At 41.5% G+C, this 26,356-nt stretch overlaps 2 protein-coding genes across 2 annotated transcripts; both read right to left on the minus strand.

Moving 5' to 3' along the window:
* Positions 1-126: 126 nt before the first annotated feature.
* Positions 127-12,735, minus strand: znf628 (zinc finger protein 628). The gene is made up of 9 exons (XM_033981054.2): positions 12,589-12,735; positions 9,822-10,341; positions 9,037-9,109; positions 8,032-8,964; positions 7,360-7,530; positions 5,912-6,239; positions 4,557-4,711; positions 3,213-3,455; positions 127-2,197 (listed from the first exon to the last, which is right to left on the minus strand). Exons 2-9 carry the CDS (start codon positions 10,184-10,186, stop codon positions 440-442), a joined length of 4,026 nt encoding a protein of 1,341 aa, XP_033836945.1. The 5' UTR covers positions 10,187-10,341; positions 12,589-12,735; the 3' UTR covers positions 127-439.
* Positions 12,736-13,909: 1,174 nt separating this feature from the next.
* On the minus strand, positions 13,910-21,617 carry il11a (interleukin 11a). Its single transcript, XM_055227750.1, has 5 exons — positions 21,280-21,617; positions 20,481-20,638; positions 16,586-16,681; positions 15,825-15,986; positions 13,910-15,186 (listed from the first exon to the last, which is right to left on the minus strand). Exons 1-5 carry the CDS (start codon positions 21,284-21,286, stop codon positions 14,995-14,997), a joined length of 615 nt encoding a protein of 204 aa, XP_055083725.1. The 5' UTR covers positions 21,287-21,617; the 3' UTR covers positions 13,910-14,994.
* Positions 21,618-26,356: the final 4,739 nt, after the last annotated feature.

Raw genomic sequence — 26,356 nt, forward strand, 5'->3', positions numbered from 1 at the left:
GATGACTGAGGGATTAGTGATTTTTTGCTTGGAAACATAGCCAGTGCCTGCATTTTAAAACTTTCTTTTACAGAAAACACACTTGTGATTGAAATCTAAACATAATAAATCAGAAACACGTGCGTAATGTGTTAGCACTGTATTATTCAGAATGATCAGTATTAATATTTTACATTAACATAGCCTATAACCATGATACAAAGTGTACATTTATTCACAAAAATCAATAATAAACAACCTGCCAATGACAGAATAATTTATAGTAATATATTAATTTGCCTATTACAAAGTCTGTACAGCCTATGTAAATGTATAACAGTTCTATTGTGGCCCCGTGGCATTTTCACACACAGTCTAATGATGCATGTTCTTCACGAGGCCACACACACTGACTAAAGTGCTACACACAGACCTGGTTCACATGCAGAGTCGGACCAGTCTATTTTGGGTCTTCTAACATCTGTTTTCCTTCATTAACCGTGCACTCCAGTTCCTTTGTATCCATTTTTATATCCTCACATGGAATTTCATTATTTGCAATTTTCCCACCTCCTACTGTTTCTAGTCTGTTTTCCATGCCACTTGTATTTACCTCAATTATAACAATCTCCTGCCCTCCTTCGAGCTGAAATATGCTCTCCATCGCTCCTTGGTGCTGGTTAACTGTGTGACCTGTAGCTTCACTATCTGCGTCTCTTTCAATTAACGCTATCATCTGCATCCCTTCTTCTTGCTCCTGTCCTATCTTCGCCTCACCGTCCAGCTCAAATACCACTTCCTGTCTGTCCAGGGATCCTAAGTCTTGGTTCGATGTGCACGTTAGTTTTAAGCTACCATTCCCTTGCTCTTGGTGAAACTGGGCATCGTTTGCAGTCGCGTTCTGGTCCTCGGAGTGAAAATGCAAAACGTATTCTGGTTCACTGCTTTGAACTTGCTTCTCGCTGCTTTTTTCATCGCTCCAGTTTTGCAAAAGTGACATGATTCTTCCTTTATCGTCTTTCTTGTCGTCTAAATCTTGATCTGTATTGAACTGCAACAAAAGCGATTTACCTTGTTTCCCAATTTCTTCACCTATAGCTTGGCCTGATCCTTCCCCTTCAAACTGTAACATGTACGAGTCCCCACCTCCTCCCACATTCATTGCGTCTTTTGTTAAACTTTCATTATCAAAACATAAAACAAACTCTTTACTTGATTCCTGCTCTGGGGTTGTCACTTCTGAATTGGTTGAAATCGGTGTTGGTTTAGTTTCGGTTGGTGGGAGTCCCAAGTTATCCACAGATATAGGAACTTGGGTTGGAGTCGTGTTAGATACTGAGGTTGGTGAAGGCAGTGTTGGCACTGTAGTGATGTTATCTGCAGTTTTATTTAAAGAATTATTGGATGAAAAACTTGCAGCTTGTTCTGTCTTCTGTTCTGCCGTTTTGCTTTTACGCCCCCGTTTATTCCTAGCAGTCCGAGTGCTTTTCCCCAGTATAGGTTTAGAGAAAATCGAATTAGGCGGCAGTGTTTGCGATGGCGTCATGACAGTTTCTTTGGCGCTGTTTTTGCTCCTCGTGAGAATGAATTGTTGCGGTTGTTGTAACGGATTTTGAAATTGCTGTATTTGGTTTACAACCGGCTGGAGGGTTTGAATCGTCTGTAGCATCGGGAGGGCTTGCGATTCAGAAGCTGTTGGGACGAGAATCAGATGTGACTGACCTCCGTTGTTAGAGGGACACTGCAAAAGGAGGTAGTTCTGCGGAGGATTGGGTGGAGGGGGAGGCGGGGTTGGCGTCGGGGTCGAAAGCGGTATAAGCTGGAGACCGTTGACCGTTTGAATCATGAAATAGTTTTGAGACGAATTCGGAGGGATATTCAAAGCTGGTTGCGACACAATCAAACTACCGTTGTTCGCTGAGGTTTCCAAGGTGATGGGGTTGAGAAGGGTCGTGGTTGTGGTAACTCCGCCCACGTTAGCTTTCACCGCTACACCATCCTTAGCTCCTCCATTGGGTACGGCGGAGGTATTGGTGTGGGTTCGGATGTGGCGTTGCAGGTAGGATTGCATGACAAACTCTTTGGAGCAGTAGGGGCATTTGAAGTCCTTCTGTGTGGAGTGAGTGCGGAGGTGCAGCTGGAGGTTGGACGAGTGAGTGAAGCTTTTGTTGCAGGTGGTGCACTGGTACGGGCGCTCTCCGGAGTGGGTACGCTCATGCTGAGAGACGGAGAGAAAGAGGGGAGAGGTGGAGGAAGAGGCGAGGGATAAAGCGAGAGAAGGAAAGACTACGTTAAATACATACAACAACAAGCAATTCTCACACATTTCTGAGACTATGACAGATGAAGATTGTTTCCCAAACTATTTGAGCAGAAATGTCACTTGGGGTTTAGGCTGAAACACACATGCTGAGCTCAGCGTTGTGCGAGTGAATCCTGTTCCAACTATTTACCTCAAACAAACCCACAGTGGCTTTCAAACATGAATCACAAAACATTACTAATTACATGATTCTTCACAAAATTATGATTATGATTTTTTTCTCAAATTGTGCTGTCCTGTAACGCCTACGGGACAGAAAATGACTTATGGGCTATATTTATCTTTCTTTTCTTGTTTAAAACGCCCTGTACCCGTTTTTTCCCATGTATTTGAGCAAGCTTTGTCTTATCCCAGTAAGACAAATTGTATATGCAGGTCTTGAGGTCAAAATAAGTCCGCTGTGTACTGCCTGCATGTAGTAATTAAGGATTTTAATGACAAAGAATCAAGTAATGCACAGTTAGCATGCTAGTTATTGTTAGCATAATCATGAACCAAAAAATCCTCCTCTGAAAGTTGTGAAAAGCGCTTAAGCACCTTTAATTTCTAAGCAGATTGGAGGTGTAGTTACTTTGAATCCTTAATAATTCAAAAAATGAAGTTATTATTTTGTTATTATTTGTTAATTTTCTAATACAGTCATTCCAAACCTAGGTCCCTCAAAGATTTTCAGTGGGTCTCAGGGATTCTTAGACAAGAGATCCATACTAGAATTTAATGATGGGATGGCATTTTACGTATTTTATAATCATTACTGTTCTATACTACCTTTATTAACTGGAAAACAAGTATATCTTTCCTTATAAGGCAGGAATTTCTGGGTAAAAGAAGAGTCCCTTGGTGAAAAATGTCAGGAACCACTGGTCTAATACATGCTACACACAACATTATAAGATCAACACAAACCCACCTGTTTGAGATTTGACGTTTGGGAGAATGACTTGGAGCAGATGGGACACGTATGCGGCCTCAGACCTGAGTGCATCTGACTGTGTCTGCGCAGACAGCTGGTGTTTTTGAAGGACTTTCCACACTCCTTACACACATAGGGCCGCTCTCCTGTGTGCTGCCTCAGGTGGTACTGATAGTGCGAGCTCCATTTGAACGTGAGCGGGCAATGCGGGCACTGGAACGCCCGGACGCCTGTGTGTACCTGAGTGAATGGAGACAGAACAATGTAAATTACAGGCATTTCGCTCCAGGGCAGGGTTTATGCTGGATTATCTTTATTTAAAAATGATCAAACTTGAATTTTATTAATATTTGCTCGACAGGATGGTTTTGGCTTAACTGAATAATAAAAGATCTGATGCTACTGGTACTGCTTCTGCTTATAAATACAATATATAGCATTTTACTACAACCAAATTCTTAACCAATTTACATTTATAATTACAGTACATGTCCGTGTAATCCCTCAGTCCTCCAGGTTCTGATCCATAGTAAAAGCGAAATATAAAATCTGTCAACTGAACAAAAACGTTGTAGGAGTTAAGATGTTTCCCTGCTCATCCAAGTCGCTTCTTCAGTTCTGGTCAGATTACTGCTGGACACTGCCTTGTATCTGTCTGAAGGGAGGAGCTAACGATACTGAAACTGGAAACAGCTTTTGTTTACAGTTTTTGTATGTAGGCTAGGTCTATTGAGTTAAACTAAGTGCACTAAGTGTGCACTGTGCCTGAGACATACTTGGCATATTCATACAACCCCTAATCTGACCAGAACTGAAGCAGCAGCTTGAATGAGCAGGGAAACGTCTTCACTTCTACCACTTTTTGTCCAGTTGACAAATTTAACTTTATTTAACAGATTTAACTTTTGGCTTTTACTACAGTAATTCATAGTCATTTTTATATTTATATTAGAAAAAAACCTACTAAAGAAGCATAAATGTATACCATACTATCTATTGACAAAATGCTAAGAATTTAGGGAGGCCCAAATCAATCAAAAACATATCCACTGGTTTTACAATTACAAATACAATTCAGAATCCAGTGTTAAATGTGTAGACTGAATTTCTCATAGATATAAAGAAGAGATGAACAGTTGAGGATATAACTTAAACTTCACAGATACTTTTAAGACTCTTTATGACACGTTTACTTTGTTTTTACTCATGTATTTTAAGTATATTTTTGTTTGTTGTTTATTTGAAGCACTTTGAGCAGCTTAAGTTGTATTTTAAATGTGGTATATACATAAAATTAAACTGATATTGTGTTTAGACGATGTGTGAGAGCATTGTCCTTACCCTCTGGTGTATGGAGAGCAGGGAGGAGCGTTTGAAGCTCTTGCCACACTCAGTGCATCGATAGGGTCGTTCTCCCGTGTGATCTCTCATGTGGTACTTCAGACCAGAGGAGCCTTTAAAAGCCTTTCCACACTCTGAGCAGCGATAAGGCCTCTCTGCACCACCACAAACACAGAGGAAATCATGATTCATCAGTGTTAAATAGTAATACTCTTATCAATTCATAGTAAGGAAGTACAATTATTAGGAGTGGGACGAGGCACGATTTCCACAAGACGAGACAAGACGTGAGATTAGGCCCACGAGAACAAGACAAGACGAGATTTTGAAATAATTTAGTAAAATAATTGTGCGATCCTGTTTGCTTTTTTTTATTTAATATTTTTATTGTAGTTGTAGACCTACTTTTTAGAACCAAGCGCTTCAGGAGATGTAACTTACCAGCCCTTAACTTGTTCTCGATGAAAACAAAATGGGGAAAAAAGAGGTTATTTTCCTCATGTGTGAACAATCTTGTGGAAATTTTATCTCAGGAAATCTTGTGGCATGAAATCTAACAATTATGCAAAATTGGATTACTGTTATTGCTCCAAAAAAATAAAAAAAGGGCTTGTTTTGACAAAAAGCGAATCAAAAACTAATCCAAGTTTATTCCACCACTACTGGTCTAACTGTTGACCTGTTTAAATAACTGGTTCCTGCAATCGTGATAAGAGTTATGTCCAAAATTGCTTTTAAACAACCACTTTGAATTGGTGCCATGTTAGCAAAATGTTAATGTTTGATGATATATTGTTCCTCTATCAAGGTAAGGTTAGGATTAAGGTTAAGAACAGGCATTTTAGTAAAGGTTAGGACTTTGAAACTGTTTAATAACCAGGTCTTGGCAGAACTGTGTTGAGAAAAACTCCTCACAAAATCCTTGTTTGCATTAGGTTGTCGTCACTACTATGTATAAATGTAGCTGTTTTTTTAGCTGACCATATTTCAGAAGTTGCTGTGGACATCGCCATTGTCATTCGGGTTGTATTATTTTGATTTGGGCTGCCGATCTTGACATTAAATAAGTTCTATACGGACTACAGAGCCGTTTTAAAGCCTCCAGAGAATCAGTGTAGTGTTGACTTGTTGGTGCACATGAACACTGAACGTTTTACACAAATCAACCAACTTTATATTATATTTTAGCGGTCAAACTTTCCCCGAATGATCATCGAAATGAATGGGTTTCTCATATTTACAGCAAAGCAAGTGGGTGGGCAGAATAAGATGACTTTGATACTGTATTGTAGTCTTCAGGTGATGTCTAGAACCATTTATGGAGTATTATTCAGTCTTGTATTTAAATGATTTACCTCCAGCCACTGTGTTTTTGCCCCCCGCCTTCTTCAGAGACTTGAGCGGCTTGGCTTGCTGTTCTTGCTCTTCACCGACAGTAATGATATCAACGCAGATTTCTCTTTGCTCCTCCTGCTGTTTATCAGTCTGACTGGGAGAGGACGGGAGGGGCAGAGACAGGGACAGCGAAGGGGGACACACGATTTCGGCCTCTGCTTCGGCTAAAAGTCTCTGCTCCGGGGTGTGGGAGTGTTGGTGGGTGAGGAGGGAGGAGAGGAGGGGGAAGGAGCGGTCGCAGGCTGAGCAGCTGAACTGGCAACGGGACTGCGATGTCACCGTGTGCATCTGAAACACAAGACAATGTACGAGGGATTCGAGTGGCCAAGGAGGGCAGGGGGATATGGTCAATATTTTAAAATCACACTATAAAAGGGAAAAAGTGATGCAGATGTAAGTGACAAAATACTTAATCAAGATGGTATTATGGCTTTTTTGGAGCTTTCTACCATGTTATAATGTTGTTCCCTCATCAAAAACATGTCTGAAGTGGTTTTCTGAATCATCCATGCATGTTTGAGTGATCTTGCGGTCTCTCACAGGCCCTATTCGAACCCTCCTTACGGTTAGCCCTCCCCTTACAGAACAGTGGGTGGCAGAAGCACGATGATGTAGATATGTTATGTGTTTGCAATTAATACCCCATAGAAGTGTAATATCCCCTCTACAAAGGTGCCATTTATAATATTTGTATTAACTTGTTTCAGGCTGTTGAAGTTATAGTTAGACGTTCTCCTCGTGTCTTTTTGTTTGTGTTTTTAGTATCAGCAGAGCCTTCACACTCAACAGTGGTTAAGCTGCTCTGGTGGAAGCAAGAGCAACAGCTGTAATCTATCTGTCTCTCCTCGCAACTCAGAGGAAAATCAGCTGCGGTGCATGTGGCGTTATATCACGATATTGAAATTTTCATATTTCCTCCAAAGCTAAAGACCCCATCAGCGATAAGCTATGGCCCAACCTTAAACTATGTACTTTCATTATGGATGAGGTCACAGTTACAATCCTCTTGGAGACTTGGTTTGGTCCTGTTCCTGTTTAGTCCTGGTCTAGACCTGGATTAGTTCTGAATTATTATTCTTATTCATATATACTCAGTAGTTTTATAGTGTGTTTTATGGTGCTTAACTAAATATATCTTTTTCCTGATAGTTCCAATCCAATCCAATTCAACTTTATTTCTAATAGTAGTAGTAATAGATAGTTCACAGTATACTTCACTGTGATTGGTTAAACCCACTTGTCACTCACTCAAAGCCTGACAATGGCTGACCAATAGGAGGAGAGGGTGGAGAAAATGTCACCAAAATAGCATAACGTTACGGGGATCACATCACAATAAAGTTCTATGTTATATTATGTGGTGTACATAGCTGTGTCAATGTTGGCGTTGCAGTGGTAAACTTCTCACCAGGGAGACATGTCTGTTGAGGCCTCCGCTGGTTTTGAAGCTCTTATTGCAGTAGCCACATGACAGCCCTGCCCATGTGGTTCTGGGCTCCGGCTGCATCGTCTCTGAGCTCTGAGTCACCGCTGTCAGGCTCTGCAGAAGGTCGAACTGGGCCTGGGTGGCTCCCACATTCTTGGGACAAACAAAGTAATGCACATAAACAAAGGACAGTAGTATTTATACTTCTATGTGAATTATTTTATATGTGACAAAGTTAAATCTGTTTAAACAACTCTTAATGGCAGTTGTAATACTGGCAATTTCATTGTGAAATCTCACTCAATATTATGAGTTGACTTTTAAGGTCATGTTTTTACTGCATGGACCAAAATCCAATGCCCATTTTTGCCTAACATGAGCAATGAATGGTAATAATTAACTAATGAATGGTAATAATTAACTATAAACAATTACTTGGTAATAATCTTTTAAAATCTGTAAAAATGCTTGTACTTAGATAATACAAAAGCACTTTACAGCACTGAGCACCCCTATGACTATGTGAGCGTCCCCTATGACTATGTGAGCGTCCCCTATGACTATGTGAGCGTCCCCTATGACTATGTGAGCGTCCCCTATGACTATGTGAGCGTCCCCTATGACTATGTGAGCGTCCCCTATGACTGTACTTACAGTATTACTGCTGTCTGCAGCCCCTGTCAGCCCGAGCAGCACTTCTGCAGTTTGTCCATTTTCAGAGACTGTGGTGGTCTCCACAACTTCTTCAAAGTCTGCGAGCAGGTGCCCAGATCCCATCAGCCCCTCGCCCACCTCGATGCTGCCCGCGGGGCCAGTCTCTACTCCGGGCGCAGGCTCTGGGGTCATGTGGATGGACTGGTGCTCCTCCAGTTCAGTCCTGGTGCCAAAGGTCTGGCTGCAGCTGCCGCAGCTGTACAGCAGCACACTGGCCCCAGTGTCAGTGCTCAGGTGGACCTCTGTCCCTATGGGCCTGGAAGAGCGGCCGTCTACCCCAGAGGAGGTGAGGGTCAGCTGGGGCAGCAGCCCTGGCGTCTGGCTGTTGGAGCCGGTGGACAAAAATACCTCCTCCATCCCCACGGCGACTCCTTCAGCTCCCTCTTGGCTGACGAATCCGACCATATCTGTTAACATGGAGGATGTCACCTCCTCTGGACCAACCACTATCTCAACTACACTGTTCCCCTTCTGTGCGTCTCCTCTCTTTGCGTCCTTTGCAGAGTTACTGACGTTTGAATGGGAGTTTTTATGCAGCGCGAGGTTGGAGGAGTGTGTGAAGCTCCGCCCACATTCGCCGCAGACATAGGGGCGCTCTCCGGTGTGGATCCTCATGTGCTGCCTCAGGTTTGTGGACTGAGTGAAGGACTTGTTACAGACGGAGCAGGTGTACGGCTTCAGCCCCAGGTGCACGTTCTTATGCCTGCGCAGACTGCTGGAGTTCTTAAAGGCTTTGGGGCAAGAGTCACAGGGATAGGGGCACTCGCCTGTGTGCTGACGCAGGTGATACTGGTAGTGAGAGCTCCATTTGAAGGTCAGGGGACAATAAGGGCACAAGAAGGTTCGCACTCCGGTGTGGACACTCTGGTGGACCTGAAACATTAACAAAAGTCCAAATTTAAGATCCCAGCATTGTTTAGTGACAAATTAGCTTTCAGAATTTACCTGAAGCAAGGAGGAGCGTTTGAAAGCTTTCCCACAATCTTGACATTTGTATGGTTTTTCGCCTGAATGGGATCTACCAAAAATTAAAAAAAATTGAAACTGATTTATATCCAAAATGGTTTCAAGCTGTTTCATAATGAGGCTAAGTTGCCACAGACAGAGTTATCATATATTGCTTCATCTAATCTTAAGACACTCTTTTTTCTTATGATACCTATGCATACTATTGTGTTTAGGCATACACCGATACAGGTTTTTTTTTAGTTCTGATACCAAATTTGATACTCTCAACCAATACCAGTGTGGAAACTGAAAAGAGCATGTACTTCTTTGAATAAGATAAGACAAAATAAGACAAAAGTGATCCAAATGTGTCATGTAGCTGTTCTTTATCTCTCAAGTAACTACAACTTTGTGTTTTGTAATAAAAGTTCAAACATTATGAGACTTTCTGTGTAACACTAAGTGTATCCCTAGTTGTGTCCTTGAGCAAGACACTTCATTCACCTTGCCCAACATGAGTGTGTGATTACTGGAGGAGGTAGAGATTAAAAGCCACACTTCCCTTAGTCTACCCCAGGGCATCTGGAGTATGTTACCACCACTAAATATGGAATGAATGTACAATATTTGCAACTTGGAGCATCTGGAAAAGTGTTATACAGGACTGATGTAGTATTATTTTTACTTAACACAACAGAAGAAGCAAAAATTCTGACTTTTAAACCACTGAAAAAATAGTATAAGATTTAGTTGGATAAGAAACATGGCACAAAAATTGCTACCTTTGGTGATAGAGCAGAGCAGAGGAGCCCTTAAACGCTTTGGGGCAGAGGTTGCAGCGGTACGGTCGCTCGTTGTTGTGGCTGCGTTGGTGATGCGTCAGCCTGGACGACCACCGGAAACTCTTGCCACAGTCCAAGCACTGAAACGGGTGCTCGGCCTGCTCCGGCTGCACTGTCCCCCCTGATGCTGAAGAGGGCGCTACGTCGAGCACCACCTCTCCTCCGCTCTCCACACCTGTTTTGTCTTCATCCACCAGGTCTCCCCTCTCCCTCTCGTCCTCCTCCCCCGAACCGAGGAGGGAGGGGAACGGGGACTGGGGCGGCAAAAGGTCAGTTTGAACCACTAACGCCACGGAGTTTGCCATTTTTAAGAACTCGAGCTGTGGCAGAGAGACTAATTTTTGGCTATGTTATTCCAGTGTTACTACTCATTTATAGTTATAGGCATCCGGTTCCAACACTTTCAATAGGCTCCTTTGTGTCTGCCATGTAGGACTCCTCCAGACGACTTGGGAAAGGCCTAAAAGTAAAACAAACAAAGTCAAAATGTAATTACTTTGAATCTATATTTTGATATCAAGTGTTGCATTCATTCATGTTTATGTAGAGTTATGAGTTCTGGTTTACCCGAGGAAGAGCTGACAATTTTCTAAAACATGCACAATAGGCAAAAAGTTCTTCTGACAAAGTTTGGCTCAAGATCTGGAGATGGGTCCCTCGTTTCAGCACTATGAACACTCACTGCTCCTGACAGACTGACCCAGTGCTATTGAAGGATGGGTCAAATGCAGAGGACACTCCCTTTTACACAGTATGGCATCAAACTTATATCTTGCATTTTTTCAATTACACGTTTTACAGATGGTATTGTTATGATTTCTACTGTCTCCACAAATCTGACTTGTAACTTGACCTGTGGCACCACCAACTTCTTCTTTTCATGGAAATAAATCAGTTTAATACCATACAAGCAAGAAACTTACCCTCTACCAGAAAGGTTGCATCTTTAAAGGACCCATGTTACTTTGTTATAATGTAATTTTCTCATCACAAACATCCCTGGAGTTTTTGTTTCATTCACACATGTTTAACACACAAACCCTGCATATTTAGGTTGAGTTCTTTTCTCAAACCTTGTGATATACCTATATATAACCTATGTGAATCAGAAGACTTTTTACTGCCATCGTCAGTGAACACAGCTCACAAACTAGGACCTCTCTTTGGTGATGAAGTGCAACATAAAAACACTGAATAAGTACAAATAAGGGCATGCACAAAGTAAAAAAATAAATAAAAAAAATACTTAGAGGTAGAAAGACACCATTAAACAAAATAAAATAGGCCAGATGTGTGTTACAACCACCAAAGACTCTTTAAAACAAACTCATCTGCCGCTTCTTCCAGGCTTTACAAAGAAATGAAGCAAACTTATAAACATTAGAATTAAACAACCATTTCATCTTGTTGTCATCATTACATTGTGGTAATACAGAAAGTTCATCCATACATCTTCACTAGAATCACTGGGATGGTTTCCTCTCTGAAACTGCCAATCTCTACTAAACAAAAAAGTAAAACGTAGCTGTTAACTTGAAAACTACCACTCCATGACATCACAAAGTGCAACAAAGCTCATTGTGCTTTGGAGATGTAGACAAACTAATAATAAAGGATTACTCAAACATGTGTAATACAACTCCAAGTATGTTTTTGAGGAGATAACAGCATTCTAACATGTCTTAAAGTTCAAAAGAGTCAAGTTTGCATAATATAGGACCTATAAAGCACCATCCATAACCTTCTCTACTAAACAAAAAGGTGAAATGTTTGCTGTCAACTTGAAAACTACCACTCCATGACATCACAAAGTGGAAAAGAGCATGCTGTGCTTTAGAGATATAGACAAACTAATAACAGAGGCTTACTTAAACATGTGTGATACAACTCCAGGTATGTTTTTGAGGAGATAACAGAATTCTAACATGTCTTAAAGCTCAAAGGAGTCAAGTTTTGCATAATATAGGACCTTCACTAGAATCATTAGGATGATTTCCCCTCTGAAACTGTCAATCTCTACTAAACAAAAAGGTCAAACGTAGCTGTCAACTTGAAAACTACCACTTCATGACATCACAAAGTTGAACAGAGCATGCTTTGCTTTGGGAATGTCGACAAACTAATAATAAAGGATTACCCAAACATGTGTAATACAACTCTAGGTCTGTTTTGAGGAAATAACAGCATTCTAACATGTCTTAAAGCTTTAAAGAGTCAATTTTGCATAATACAGGACCTTTAAAACACACTGTATGTCATTATAATCAGTGTTTTGTGTCATTTGGACCAGGTGTTTTGTGTCAATAATGAAGTCTGAGTGCAAAACTAAGTGAAAAGTATAAGCTAACTTTAAATGTCCCTCTTCCTCCCAGTCTGTGCGCTGTGCTCGCCTCCTCCCTGCTCCTCCCTCCTCCTCCTCCTCCTCCTCCTCTTCCTCTCCCTCTCCTGTCATTCCCTGTGTCCATCCCCGCAGTGCAGCAGTGGGCAACACAAACAAACCCAAATTCTCCCTTTTCCACATGATTTCATGCGCTCAAACTAACACCAGAACCTGAAACAAGTCCATCCACAAATGGCACAAGTTTTACGCACAGTGTAAACCCTCCAGTGGCCTGTGTTTCAAAGCTAACAGCAGCAGCATCGAGCTAATAACCGCTGCTAAAACTGCACATTAAACATGACATTTCCGCACAAAGCCAGGACTTACCGCGCATGTTTGTCTTATATTACACCCATGGAGATCCTCAGTGGAAATTGGACGGGGTTCCGCAGTGCTAATCCACACAACCTTAACAATAAACACAGCACAAACTAACCAGCAGTCCTCCACCCGACACCGCCTCCCAACAACGCCGCCTCTGATTGGCCGAGCGCCCCTGATGACGCGGCGCAGTGATTGGCCGGAAAAGACTATGGACAGATTGACATGTTACAGTTTTCATGTCCACAGAGCACAAATATTCAGAGTTTATTAGAACAAAAACAGACTCGAGTTTGTTGTGGCAATAGAAGATATTAAGATACTGGTTTTCAAACAAAGTAGGTTATAACAGTAGGTTGGTAACAAGACTATACCAGGTCTAAACCAGGTCTATAACAGGACTAAACCAGGTCTATAGCAGGACTAAACCATGTCTATAGCAGGACTAAACCAGGTCTATAACGGGACTAAACTAGGTCTACAACGGGTCTAAACCAGGTCTATAATAAGACTAAACCAGGTCTAAACCAGGTCTATAATAGGACTAAACCAGGTCTATAACAGGACTATACCAGGTCTAAACCAGGTCTATAACAGGACTAAACCAGGTCTATAACGGGACTAAACTAGGTCTACAACGGGTCTAAACAAGGTCTATAATAGGACTAAACCAGGTCTATAACAGGACTATACCAGGTCTAAACCAGGTCTATAACAGGACTTAACCAGGTCTATACCAAGACTAAACCAGGTCTAAACCAGGTCTAAACAGGTCTAAACCAGGTCTATCACAGTATTAAACCAGGTCTAAACCAGGTCTATAACAGGACTATACCAGGTCTAAACCAGGTCTAAACAGGTCTAAACCAGGTCTATCACAGTATTAAACCGGGTCTAAACCAGGTCTATAACAGGACTATACCAGGTCTAAACCAGGTCTATAACAGGACTATACCAGGTCTAAACCAGGTCTATAACAGGTCTAAACCAGGTCTATCACAGGATTATTTCAGGTCTATAACAGGACTAAACCAGGTCTAAATCAGGTCTACAACAGGACTAAACCAGGTCTATAGCAGGACTCTAGCAGGTCTATAATGAGACTAAACCAGGTCTATGACAGGACTATACCAGGTCTATAACAGGACTAAACCAGGTCTATACCAGGTCTAAACCAGTTCTATAACATGTCTAAACCAGGTCTAAATCAGGACTAAACCAGGTCTATAACAGGACTAAACCAGGTCTAAAAATAGGACTACTTCATATGTACACCTGCCACAATCTGAGACCAGCAGCGTTAGTAAAATATTCAGCGTCTCTTGAGCACATTCATTTATTTCATTTCAGCAAGGCACATTTCACATTAAGGCCAATCAGTGTGTGGAAGAGGCATCTGATGTTACAATAATAATTTAAACAGGATGGTAGTAAATAAGAATAAAAACTGTATAAAAGTACAAAAGGATCGGAGACTCGCTCCACTGCAGTCAAAAATAAATAGATCCACCAAAGTTCTCAAATAAATAGCAAATACTGTAACAAATACTTGGAAAGAATAATCAAAATTATAGTGATAAGAATTCTACAACACACTGTAGAAAATAACATATTACACAAAGCACTGAATGCAATTTTACACTCATGTACATATATGTACAGAACAGTGTCACAATACATAGTATTTTAAGGCTTTGGGTGTACTTAATATTTATCATAAAAATACTTTTTCTACCCCAAAGCACAGGTTAAAAATCAGCCAAAGGCCAATCTCAACAAGTTTGTGCAAAGAATCCAGGTCCATCAGTGCTCAACATCGGGCCACATCACACAACCTACCACAAAGTTCAGTATTTCACTTCATCATGATGCAACTCAGTCATAAAACACATTAATGCATCATCAGGTTATTAAAGATATGGCACAGGGAAAAGGATAAAACTCAAATCTGATCAAATATTACAATTGTTGTCTTAAAAATATAAATACAGGAGCTGGGAGTTTGCTACAACTACTGGACCATATTTAGGCCTAAGAAAAGACAAACAAAATTAAGTATTTTTTTTTTTTAGAAATGTAATTAACTCGAAACTACGTAAAGTAAAGTAAATATGTCAACAATATCGTGGGCATCCAAATTCACGTTAATCCAGAAATAAGAGAGACACGATACAATATTATGCAATAAATAACATTAAATAAATTAGATTAAAACATTAAATAAATAAATAAATACATAAATAAGATCCCCAAGGTCTGTGATTAAACTGGTAGTTCGGGTGCATTTGAGTTGATAGCACAGTGTAGCACATCCATTCGACATTCTTCAGTATACAGTACAATTTGGGCCAGTCCTGAGTCCCGTTAGCTGCACTTAACTCTTTGTGCTATGGACGAGTGGAGAGGGAGTCATCATTGGGACTGTGTGGTATTTGCGGAGAGTTTGGGTTTTAAACTGACGAAGGCTCTGTACGCCCAGTCGCAAAACAGTTTAAAGTGTTGCAGGAGCTCGTGGGTGGATTGCAACACGTCGAAATGATACGGCAGGTGAGGGGGCAGAGACGGGGTCGCCGGGGTCAGCCTTGGAGCCTCAACTTTCTGCATCTGTTGGAGAAAGAAAACAAAAAATACTCATGAATATCCCCACATCTTGAGAATGTTCTGTATCATTTGTCGTTGGCTAGCCTGTTTTGTAGCTGGTATACACCTTTTTTCAAGTTTGTAGTGCGTGAATGAGTGAGTTATGGTAATTTTTTTGTCATTTGAGGGGCCGATGACGTCGATTAACAGCCTCGCTTGTGTCAGTCAACCCCAAGAACAGCTACGGCTACAATAACGGGGCGGAATGACTGAATAATGCACGAAATACAAACTGCAAATCTAAAACCAGCATCACATACATTACAGAACACGTTTGTAGATGTCTAAACTACTTTTATACCCAATAAGATCTCATGAAATTGTGATAATGAGGTTATATTTTGGTTATACTTTGCAGAAGACATAGTGTTACCTAAAAAAAAATCAACTTTACGTGCCTTTCTTATTGTGATTTGACAGGGTTCTAGCAGAAACCTGTCATCCCTGCACCTCCCTACACTACATATTCCCTCTGATAAATGCATATTACAGACTTTTGGAGTGCCTCTTTCGTGCATTGACCCCTGCGTAAACACAAAACCCTTTAACCCGCCCCAATCCGTTCACATTATCACACTGTAAACGTTTAACTCCGGCCTCACCTGTTTATGCAGCAGGTTCATGAGAGATTTCATTTCCCTGATCATCTCCATGAGTTTGGGCAGAGCAGGGTGGTGGTGCTTCTTGGACACTCTGTTGAGCCATTCGAAGTGGTGCTCGTACAGCTTCAGGTCGGCGTGAAGCTGGGAGAGGGTCGGCTTCAGCTGGAGACGACAGACAAGTTTAAGTTTAAGTTTCAGCGCAGAACCGGACTTCAACGTGCACAAGGTAACGTTTCCAAAGCCTGCTTGTCTCCATGGAGGTGTTGAATGGAAAGATCTGGAGTGTGGCTTTTAACTAACTCCACTGAGATCCACAAATGATGCCACAGGGCTAAGTTACAGGTTAGATCCGTGGAGAGGAGAACCAACTAATCTTACTCTGCTTTCCCAGCTATAAACGCCATTAAACAAAGTCAGATAGATGTGTTTAATATCTTTTTTTTGTATAGCTTTCCAGACAAAGCAATAACATCACCATGAAGAATAGTAAGTGAAAGAGAAGTGACAAAGTGCACCTTTAATTTTAACAGACACAAAGGAGGATATTGTTGTTTTTAATTGTCAGTGAGCACTTGAGGTTTTTAATGGAGCCAATTAATAAAAGGATGAGGTTTGGAGCAGAGGTCAGAGTTTGTTCGAAGAAATTTGTTCATTTTTCGTGTTAAATAGCGCTAATTAAAAGTGTGTATATTCAGGAAATTAATTATCAAAGTGAGGAATTATTATATTAACCAGGATCAAAGCTTTTTAAACCAAATTACCTCCAAGTTGGTGAAGTCGTTGGCTGATCTGTTGCTCATTTCGGGCAGAGATCTGAACCTGTGCGGCTCCACATCTGAGTCAAAAGCGTGCTCCCTCTGCAAGAAAACACGATGCTGGGTTAGAATAAGAGCAGTAAAACATAAGAACATGAGCACAGAAGGGTTAAAGAGTCAGTACACACTCACATACGCATTGCTTTTTTACTATGTGTCCTGTTATATTTGTTTTTGTTGAGTTTTATTCGTCAGCTGAACGTTTTAAATGTGCTCTATAGCAGCAGACCAGGTCATTTTGGATGTTCCCGGCTAAAAACTCGAGGGGACTGGGCTTTTAGCTGGTCCCAGACTTTAGAACAATCTTCCTCTGTGTGTTAGAAGAGCCAAATCTTTAAATATTTTCAAATCTTTCTTGGCATTGAGTCGAGCGGGACACTTCTACTGTATTGTTTTATCATGTTTTTGCATGTTTTGCACTTTACATGGCCTTCGTGCAGCACTTCGAGCAGCTGTGGTTGGTTTTAAATGTGCTTTGGGAATACATTTGACTTGATTTGAGTTGATTTAAATAAACTGGAATTGAACTGATACTATACTGATATCGAAACTGGTGCTCAAACAGAAACGATACTAAAGAAAATCCATGAATAGGATGACGCTGGACCTTGGAATAGTCAATCGTTGAGTAGTTCATGCTCGTTATTGGGTCCTAAAATGAGCTGATTGTTTAATCCTGATTTAATCCTGGTTTAGACCCAACTTTAATGTGACGAATGTGCCACTGTGAACACATCTATAGTCTGGTATCGATCTAGTACTAGTATAAAACATGGTACTATAAAAGAAAAGGTTGAAATTATCATTGAAATTAGAACTGGGTTAACAATTTATGATGATTATTTACGCTTTGATTTGTTCGTATTGTGATTTTGAAGCATTTCTCTTTCAGTAAAGCACTTTGAGTTACGAATCGAGCTATACAAATAAACTTTGTCTTGCCTAAAACAAAATAATATATCTTTTAATTAGGGAAAAAGTCCTCAAAAGGTCCAGCTTCGTCATATTCGTAACAGGAGGAGCTGAAACTAAACACTCTTAAAGTATCAGACAACCACGGCGTAAGGTTAAAGTTCGTGCTCGTTTTGGATAAAGTTTTGGATATAGTTTATAGAGACAGTAGCGTCAGTGAGGACAGAGAGGTTCAAAAGGGTGAGTGCGAGTTCAGCCACATTCTACCCTCTAAACGTAAGCATAAATGAGCCGAAGCCGCAGGGTGTTTTCTACTGAGGATAACAACATGTGCAGTGACCAAATCTGCAGAGGGACAGACAACGCAAGGACTGGGGAAACTCCACCGCTATAAAAAGATGGGATGACGCAGTGCTGCAGCCTGGGTAGAGCAGAGATGTGAACTGAACGCTCCAAACTGTATCTATTTATAGGAGGGTCGTCAAAAGTATCGAAAATCGGATGCGAATCGATGCGAAAGCTGTATCGAAACTTGATACTCATTTGCACAGGTGTTCGTATTTAAAAAAGTCATGTTCACAGAGAAGAAATGAACCTTTTCTGAAGCTTTAGAGTGATTTTAAGCTGTGTCAGAACAAATATAAGACACATAGACCCATATACGCCACTATGGAACCTAACTACTTCATATCGCGGTGGTATGGGAATCGGAATTGAGTATCGGGTCCATTCCTTAGTATTCCTCATGAGAACACTACTTTCCACCGTTCTGACATATTGTTGTGTTAATACAACGCAGCAAAATAAGGAACTGTTTCACTTTTTATGCCATTTCCTCAACAAAAGCGTTTAAATACGGATTAGTCATTTCATTTTACATTGCGCTGCCTCTGTATTTGTCTTTATAAGCTTGTATTTTAATGATAATATTGTTTTAAAAGCTGTGAAGTGAGAGCTGAGAGCTGCTGCAGTGCTCATAGCTGCCAGCAGAGGGCGGTACACGTTATGCTGGAAAGTTAGAAAACTCCACAACACAATAATAGCACTGCTGTACCATCTGCGCCCTGTTATGCTGATGAAAGAGTGAGATGGAGAGATAAAAGTGTTTGTGTAAATATACTAAGACAGCTTAACCTGTTTATAATGTTGTTTTTGTAGCCACCTCCAGCTGTTGTTGTTGGGAGTGACTTGGCCGAAGAATGAGCTACATTGTGTGCTTTGTCTTACTCATGTTTTGCTCTGTTTTGTCTTCACTGCTTTTGTCCTTTCCGTCTTTTTCCTCACCTCATTACACTCGAGTTACTTTTGGTACAGTAAGAACACACCGAGGGCTGTCTGTTCCTGTCATCTCTCCATCTCTTGTCCTGTAATTCTGCCCCTTTTATTCCCCTCGCCGTCGTAGATCATGACCTCCCTCCTCCCCCTGAATGCAAATGCTGAAATGTGATAAACTCTTTTGATTTCTATCAACTCACTTTGCTGTGGTGACCGAAAGCGCAAACACTAAACACTGCACCTGCATAACCCACTGCCGACTTCTATGACAAAGCCCTCAGCCCAAAAAAAGCCTCAGAATGATACACAAATGACTGCTCAAAATGCAGGTGTGCAGATAATATTCCTTCAGTATAAACAAAACTGTTCTTTTAAAATATGTCTTCATTGTTTACAGGGACTTTCCATAGATTTCTACTTCAGTAAAACGCTAAAAATACAAGAAAAACATCCACATAACTCTTGAATAAACCATCTTAACATAGCCACTGTTTGTTTCTGTGCTGAAATGTTGTTGATGTTCCCTTCTCTGATCTCGAGTTTGTTATCTGCGGCCTGGACCAGAGAGCGAATGTGATTACGTAAGATTTTATCACCTGTACAAAAAGTCTATCGAGATTTACACGATGCAAAAATAGAACCGTGATCAGACACGTGGAACTAACGATCCTGAGATAGGGATTTGTACCTGTAACAACTGTTTTTTTCACATAGGACCTTATTTCTCCATGTTGTCTGTATTATAATGGTCAGATAAAGTTTGTAGTTGTCAAAAGTATCAAAAATCAGATACTAATTGATACTCTATTAAAAGTAGTATGTGTCAATGCTAAAAAGTCACATAAACAGGACAGAAATGAACCTTTTCCTGAAGATTTAACGTCATTTTGAGCTGTATCTGAGCAAGTATAAGACATATAGTTTAGTATATGCCCCTTGAACACTATGGAATCTACCTGGACCAATGAGGGATTACACAGATATAAGGACACGTGGGAATATAACAGAAAAAAACTACAATTTAATGCTGAAAATCCCATTCTACAGTCTAAATAAAGAGTGTAGGTATTGAGTACTGAGTCTATTCCTTCCTATTTCCTCCTGAGTTTGACATTTTAGTATCATGACAGCACTTTTTCACACAGACTGGAGCACAGGACTTACAGCTCTCCATGTGTCTCTGCTTTTATAAGTGAAAGTTTGTATGATGAGTCTAAACTCATGTCTGGAAATGTCTAATTTTTCCACAGTCATTCTTTGCTTCCCTGACTCGCCTGTTCTGTTACACCACTGGTCACGTGAGGAGGCAGACCAGGAGCCTTCTGCTGCTGCTTGCTGAGTCAGACACCTGGTTTAAAAGTGAGATCACTCGCTCAAAGCAGCTTAAAAGTCTGAAGCGAACGTGCGTAATTGCGCTCAACTGGTTTCATCACCACCGTGTGATGTGTACAGTTACCCTCAGGCGAAAGAAATGCAGTCAGAGAGCTCTTGGTAACGTGTATAGCCCCTGGTGTAATGATGGCATCCCCCTTACACCACCCACGCCACCCCACGGCACCCACAGCACACGCATCTCCACTGTTTTAAACGCCAATTAACCCATTAACACAGCTCAGCCAATCACGACGCGCCGCTGCTCTTTTTTTTCACTTACCAGCAGTTCTTGGGTGAGTTTCATGAGGTTTTTGGTCTGGTTGGAGAGTTTATCCATTTCGGTGGGTCTGCGCTGGGGGACAGGGGACGTGGACGCGAGGATGGGCAGGTGGGCCAAGAGCAGCGATAACAGCAGCGAGGAGGAGGAGTCCAAGAGCACTGCGTAAAACACAACGGAAGCAATTAGAGCACAGGCGCTGTCATCTCGCTATAATGATAATGACCTCAGCTCCAGGGAAAGATGTTGCACCATAATATAAACAATGGCCCCAGACTTGGCACAGTGTCAGTGTCAGAGTCGTGTTTTCACAAGCTGCTTGCAAATCATTAAAGGCATTAAACGGGGCTTTGACACAGGATATCACCATGGTAACTTCACCAAAAGCAAGGCAATGAATGCAGCTGATTGTCACACCTGCAGCAGGATAGGTAGGTGAGTCGGTGGTATAAATTATATAGAGACAGCCAAGTCAACTCTCAAACAGTGCTCTTATTCACTCTTCTCCTTTCAAGTTCAAATACAAGGCAGCTAAGTATTAAAAGGGACCCAGAGCGGTGATGAAATGATGAATGCTTCATAATTACAGGTGAACCACAAGAATTACAGCCAGAATAACACTGAGGCATTTCCTACACGCTTTGATACTGAGAAGTCATTCAAAAAAAAAAAAAAAAAAAAAAAAAAAGTGACGCAAAGTCTGTGAACTCTTTGCACTGATTCAGAAATTCAAGCAATAATTAACAGAAAAAGCTAAATAAAAGTGGTTCAGGAGTTAAAACGCATGCGTAAAAACACTTACATTTCATATTGAGCGGTTCCAAAGATACAGCCAGTCCACGCAGGCAAATAAATAAGAGATTAATTAAACAAAACAAAAAAAAGAGCTCCGGAAAGTGTCACGTGCTCCGGTGTGTTCTCGTGCGTAAAAGTTGTCTGGACCAGTGTGGATGGATGGCTGAGGTGCTGGTGGGTGATGAATGATGGTCGCAAGGATGAAAAAACACGCAGAAAAATGAAAAATCAAAGTGGTAAAAGTGAGTTTCTGAAGTGGAGTTTGAGCCCTTGTGTCTGTTTGTATCAATGTTTTTGGAGAGAGACGCGCCACAGCGATGCGGAGACAAGGATGCGAGGTCCAATTTTTGCGCGCTGTGAAGTGTTTAGGCTTGTTTAAAACTTGCTTTATAAAGACCTCGGGCCCATGACACATCGGCAGTGAGTCACTTCATTCATAAAAACACACATACACAGACACACGCGCGCGCTCTCCTGCCCTCCTACTTTCCTTCTCTCCTCCCTGCGCCCTGTCTCCCCTTTTGCGAAACTTAGAAAAAATGTTCCGTTGTTTTCTTTTTTCTTTTTTTCACTCCTCTATCACTTTCTCCTGTCGTTGGCCATGCTGCTATCTCTGCCCTCTTCCTCTGAACCGGGAAGCAGCATCTACCTGTGGCCAATCAGTGCAATGTTTCAGCTCTTTCTCTCCATCTCTCCATCAGTTTTACGCGTATCACTCCATCGTGTAACCTTGGATATGTTTGGTGTTTGGTTCAATATTCTAACTCGAATTATTCCCTAATTATAAGTAATTTCTATTTATTTTGGATACATGGAGTTAGGGCTTGTGTGATGGGATAAGAACAAACAGTAAATGGGAACAAAGGAGCAGTAATGAGATAAGAAAAAACAAAAAAGTGCAAGTTTTTTTTTTACTTCGTGGGCTGCTTCATCTGTGTGTAGTTGTAGTATTTGTTTGATTGTTCATCTTCTTGTGAGGTTAGTCCTGGTTCAGAACTACTTTGGCCACGGTTCAGTTCATTAATCTATTGTACTGAAATCAGTCGTCTTGATTTAATAGATTGCTGCCGTATAATTACCATAATTACACTACATTTTATTTATATTATTATGTTATTACTCAGCTGTAAAGTGTGTCCAAGTTTAGGATGAGTTCACACTTGTCCTGGTTCTGGTTTAGACCTGGTTTACACCTGATTTAGTCTTGGTTTGATCCTGGTTTAGTCCTGGTTTAGACCTGGTTTAGTCCTGGTTTAGACCTGGTTTGGTCCTGGTTTAGACCTGGTTTAGTCCTGGTTTAGACCTGATTTAGTCTTGGTTTGGTCCTGGTTTAGACCTTGTTTAGACTTAGTTTAGACCTGGTTTAGTCCTGGTTTGGTCCTGGTTTAGTCCTCATTTAGTCTTGGTTTGGTCTTGGTTTAGTCTTGGTTTGGTCCTGGTTTAGACCCGGTTTAAACCTGGTTTAGTCCTGGTTTAGACCTGGTTTAGACTTAGTTTAAACCTGGTTTAGTCCTGGTTAAGACCTGATTTAGTCTTGGTTTGGTCCTGGTTTAGTCCTCATTTAGTCTTGGTTTAGTCTTAGTTTGGTCCTGGTTTAGACCTGGTTTAGTCCTGGTTTAGACCTGATTTAGTCTTGGTTTTTTCCTGGTTTAGACCTAGTTTAGTCTTGCTTTGGTCCTGGTTTAGTCTTGGTTTGGTCCTGGTTTAGACCTAGTTTAGTCTTGGTTTGGTCCTGGTTTAGTCTTGGTTTGGTCCTGGTTTAGTCTCGGTTTAGTCCTGATTTAGACCTGGTTTGGTCCTGGTTTGGTCCTGGTTTGGTCCTGCTTTAGTCCTGGTTTGGTCCTGTCCTAGCTCCAGTTTAGTCCTGGTTTAGACCTGCTTTAGTCCTGGTTTGGTCCTGGTTTGGTCCTGGTTTAGTCCTGGTTTAGTCCTGGTTTAGACCTGGTTTAGTCCTGGTTTGGTCCTTTTTTGGTCCTGGTTTAGTCCTGGTTTAGATCTGGTTTAGTCCTGGTTTGGTCCTTTTTTGGTCCTGGTTTAGTCTTGGTTTAGTCCTGGTTTAGACCTGCTTTAGTCCTGTCCTGTCCTAGCTCCCGTTTCGTCCTCATTTGGACGTGTTGTCTGTGTAACCCTTAGTGAATTTATGAATGATATGTTTCTCTTCTTCTGAACTTCTTTTAAGAAGCTGCCTGGTATTTCCACTGCCCCCCCGCCCCCCCCACTCCCACTCTCCCACTCTCCCACTCTCTCTCCCGCTCTCCCACCTCCCTCCATTTTTTCTCTTCCTTCTCCAGGGTGAAGGAAAGAGTGAGGAGTGCGATCGGAGCACGGAGAGGTGTTGTCCAGACCAGAAGGGGCCTCCGAAAGTGTTGCATAGAAACAGTCCGTAGACACACATACACACACACACACACACAAATATACTGTACACACCACATTAAGCATGAGCGTCCTTAGGGGGCTGGTCGTCAAGGTACAAGCGGACGCACGTGCCAAACAATCGCACATGTCGCTCAGATTTAGGGATTTCAAAAGCCGTTCATATGAGGTTCTGTCAAATTTTGTTTTTATTTTATATTTATGCACATTTTTTACCCACCTGGACAATAATTTGGTAAACTTTAAAGCTCCACTGTGTTATTTTGCTGAGTTGTTGCTTTGTCTGCCTGATCCACACTGTATAATCTCACCTTTCTCCATAGAGACAAGCAGGTAAAGCCACCAGACCATGTTACAGGCTAGATCTGTGGAGTGGCAAGCCCGCACGTATTTCAGAATATGTGGTTATTGAGGTATTTGTGGCTAAACCAGGACTAAACCAGGACTAGATCAGGACTAAACCAGGTCTAAACCAGGACTAAACCAGGACTAAACCAGGGCTAAACCAGGACTAAACCAGGACTAAACCAGGAATAAACCAGGACTAAATCAGGACTAAACCAGGACTAAACCAGGACTAAACCAGGAATAAACCAGGACTAAATCAGGACTAAACCAGGACTAAACCAGGACTAAACATGGACTAAACCAGGAATAAACCAGGACTAAACCAGGACTAAACCAGGACTAAACCAGGACTAAATCAGGACTAAACCAGGACTAAACCAGGACTAAACCAGGAATAAACCAGGACTAAATCAGGACTAAACCAGGACTAAACCAGGACTAAACATGGACTAAACCAGGACTAAACCAGGAGTAAACATGGACTAAACCAGGACTAAACTAGGACTAAACCAAGTCCAAACTAGGACTAAACCAGGTCTAAACCAGGACTAAACCAGGTCTAAACTAGGACTAAACCAGGACTAAACCAGGTCTAAACCAGGACTAAACCAGGACTAAACCAGGACTAAACCAGGACTAAACCAAGACTAAACCAGGACTAAACCAGGACTAAACCAAGACTAAACCAGGACTAAACCAGGACTAAACCAGGTCTAAACCAGGACTAAACCAGGACTAAACCAGGACTAAACCAGGACTAAACCAGGTCTAACCCAGGTCTAAACCAGAACAAAACCAAGACCAAGCCAGGACTAAACCAGGACTAAACCAGGTCTAAACCAGGTCTAAACCAGGTCTAAACCAGGTCTAAACCAGGTCTAAACCAGGACAAAACCAAAACTAAACCAGGTCTAAACCAGGTCTAAACCAGGTCTAAACCAGGACAAAACCAAAACTAAACCAGGTCTAAACCAGGTCTAAACCAGGACAAAACCAAAACTAAACCAGGACTAAACCAGGACTAAACCAAGACTACACCAGGACTAAATCAGGACTAAACCACATATCAGAATACGTGTTTATGGAGGTATTTTTGATCAATAACACACCAGCAGTTAAATAAATAAATACCGCCCTTTGTGTCCCTTTTTCCTGCATTATCTACTGGTTGCTAGTTAAAATCCCACTATGTAATTTTTCTGGTGGGGGTTCCACTAATCACATTACACTCTCCATAAAATGCTGTTGCTATGCTTGTAATGTTCCACTGTGGGGCATTAAACTCATCTGCCTTTCATTTACTTAATCATGGGTGTTTTTATCGCGCAATAATATGCATATAAAGTGGGAGGGGGGGACTGCCTTTTCACAGATCTGACCTGAAACTTGGCCCTGAGGCACCACCTGCTTGTCTCCATGGCTGTAAATATGTTATGCCGTATTGCGGAACATTCCAAAGCAACAACATCTCTATGGAGACCAGAAAATGTATGTAGAAAATCACTTTGGACTATTATACCCGTGATAGTCGTTAACGAATTTTAACCCAGATTTGTTCACCCATAAAAAAGTTCACGTTGCAAAGTTTATTTCAAGTTGATTTATAACAATTAGAGCGAAAATAGTTGAATGCCTGTCAGGTGTCATGAGCCGGTTTAATCTCTGTGCCAGGTCCAAGCCCAGACAAACAGAGAAAACTATTAAAACCTATGTTAAATCAATAGCTATGCAGATCCCTGGATGCCAAGAGTCAGAACATTTTTGGCAGCGTGATCGGAAAAAGGGAACGAGCGGCGCAGCAGCAGTGGAGAATGCTTCCTTACATACAGAAAATCTTTATTGAGTTACATGACATTTACAAGAGCTTGTGTTTCTTCTTTTCCTACGGGGTCACCTCCAGATCACATCAAGTCCCCCCAAAGTCCCCGTGTTTACCCAGACTGGACCAGGAAAACACGGGCACATGGTGTTCGACTGCCAAGACTAAACCGAGACTAAACCGGGACTAAAGGAGGATTAAACCACGTCTAAACCAGGTCTAAACCAGGTCTAAACCAGGAAAACATGGGGACATGGAGTACAACTGCCAGAACTAAAGGAGGACTAAACCGGGTCTAAAGAAGGACTAAAGGAGGACTAAACCAGGACTAAAGGAGGACTAAACCGGGTCTAAAGGAGGACTAAAGCAGGACTAAACCGGGACTAAAGGAGGACTAAACCGGGACTAAAGGAAGATTAAACTGGGTCTAAACCAGGTCTAAACCAGGAAAACACGGGCGCATGGAGTACGACTGCCAGGACTAAACCGGGACTAAACCAGGACTAAAGGAGGACAAAACCGGGTCTAAAGGAGGACTAAA

Source organism: Periophthalmus magnuspinnatus, chromosome 16, assembly GCF_009829125.3.
Source record: "Periophthalmus magnuspinnatus isolate fPerMag1 chromosome 16, fPerMag1.2.pri, whole genome shotgun sequence".
NCBI classification, from domain to species: domain Eukaryota; kingdom Metazoa; phylum Chordata; class Actinopteri; order Gobiiformes; family Gobiidae; genus Periophthalmus; species Periophthalmus magnuspinnatus.

Bases quoted from the DNA above. Each gene is read 5' to 3' on its own strand.
- znf628 (XM_033981054.2), bottom strand. From the start codon at position 10,186: ATGGCAAACTCCGTGGCGTTAGTGGTTCAAACTGACCTTTTGCCGCCC. The intron at 7,531-8,031 runs GTAAGTACAGTC...GTTTGTCCCAAG, and splicing joins CTGCAGACAGCAGTAATACT to AATGTGGGAGCCACCCAGGC. The intron at 2,198-3,212 runs GTGGGTTTGTGT...TCCGTCTCTCAG, and splicing joins AAACGTCAAATCTCAAACAG to CATGAGCGTACCCACTCCGG.
- il11a (XM_055227750.1), bottom strand. The intron at 15,987-16,585 runs GTAATTTGGTTT...TGTCGTCTCCAG, and splicing joins ACGACTTCACCAACTTGGAG to CTGAAGCCGACCCTCTCCCA. The intron at 15,187-15,824 runs GTGAGGCCGGAG...TTTCTCCAACAG, and splicing joins TGAACCTGCTGCATAAACAG to ATGCAGAAAGTTGAGGCTCC.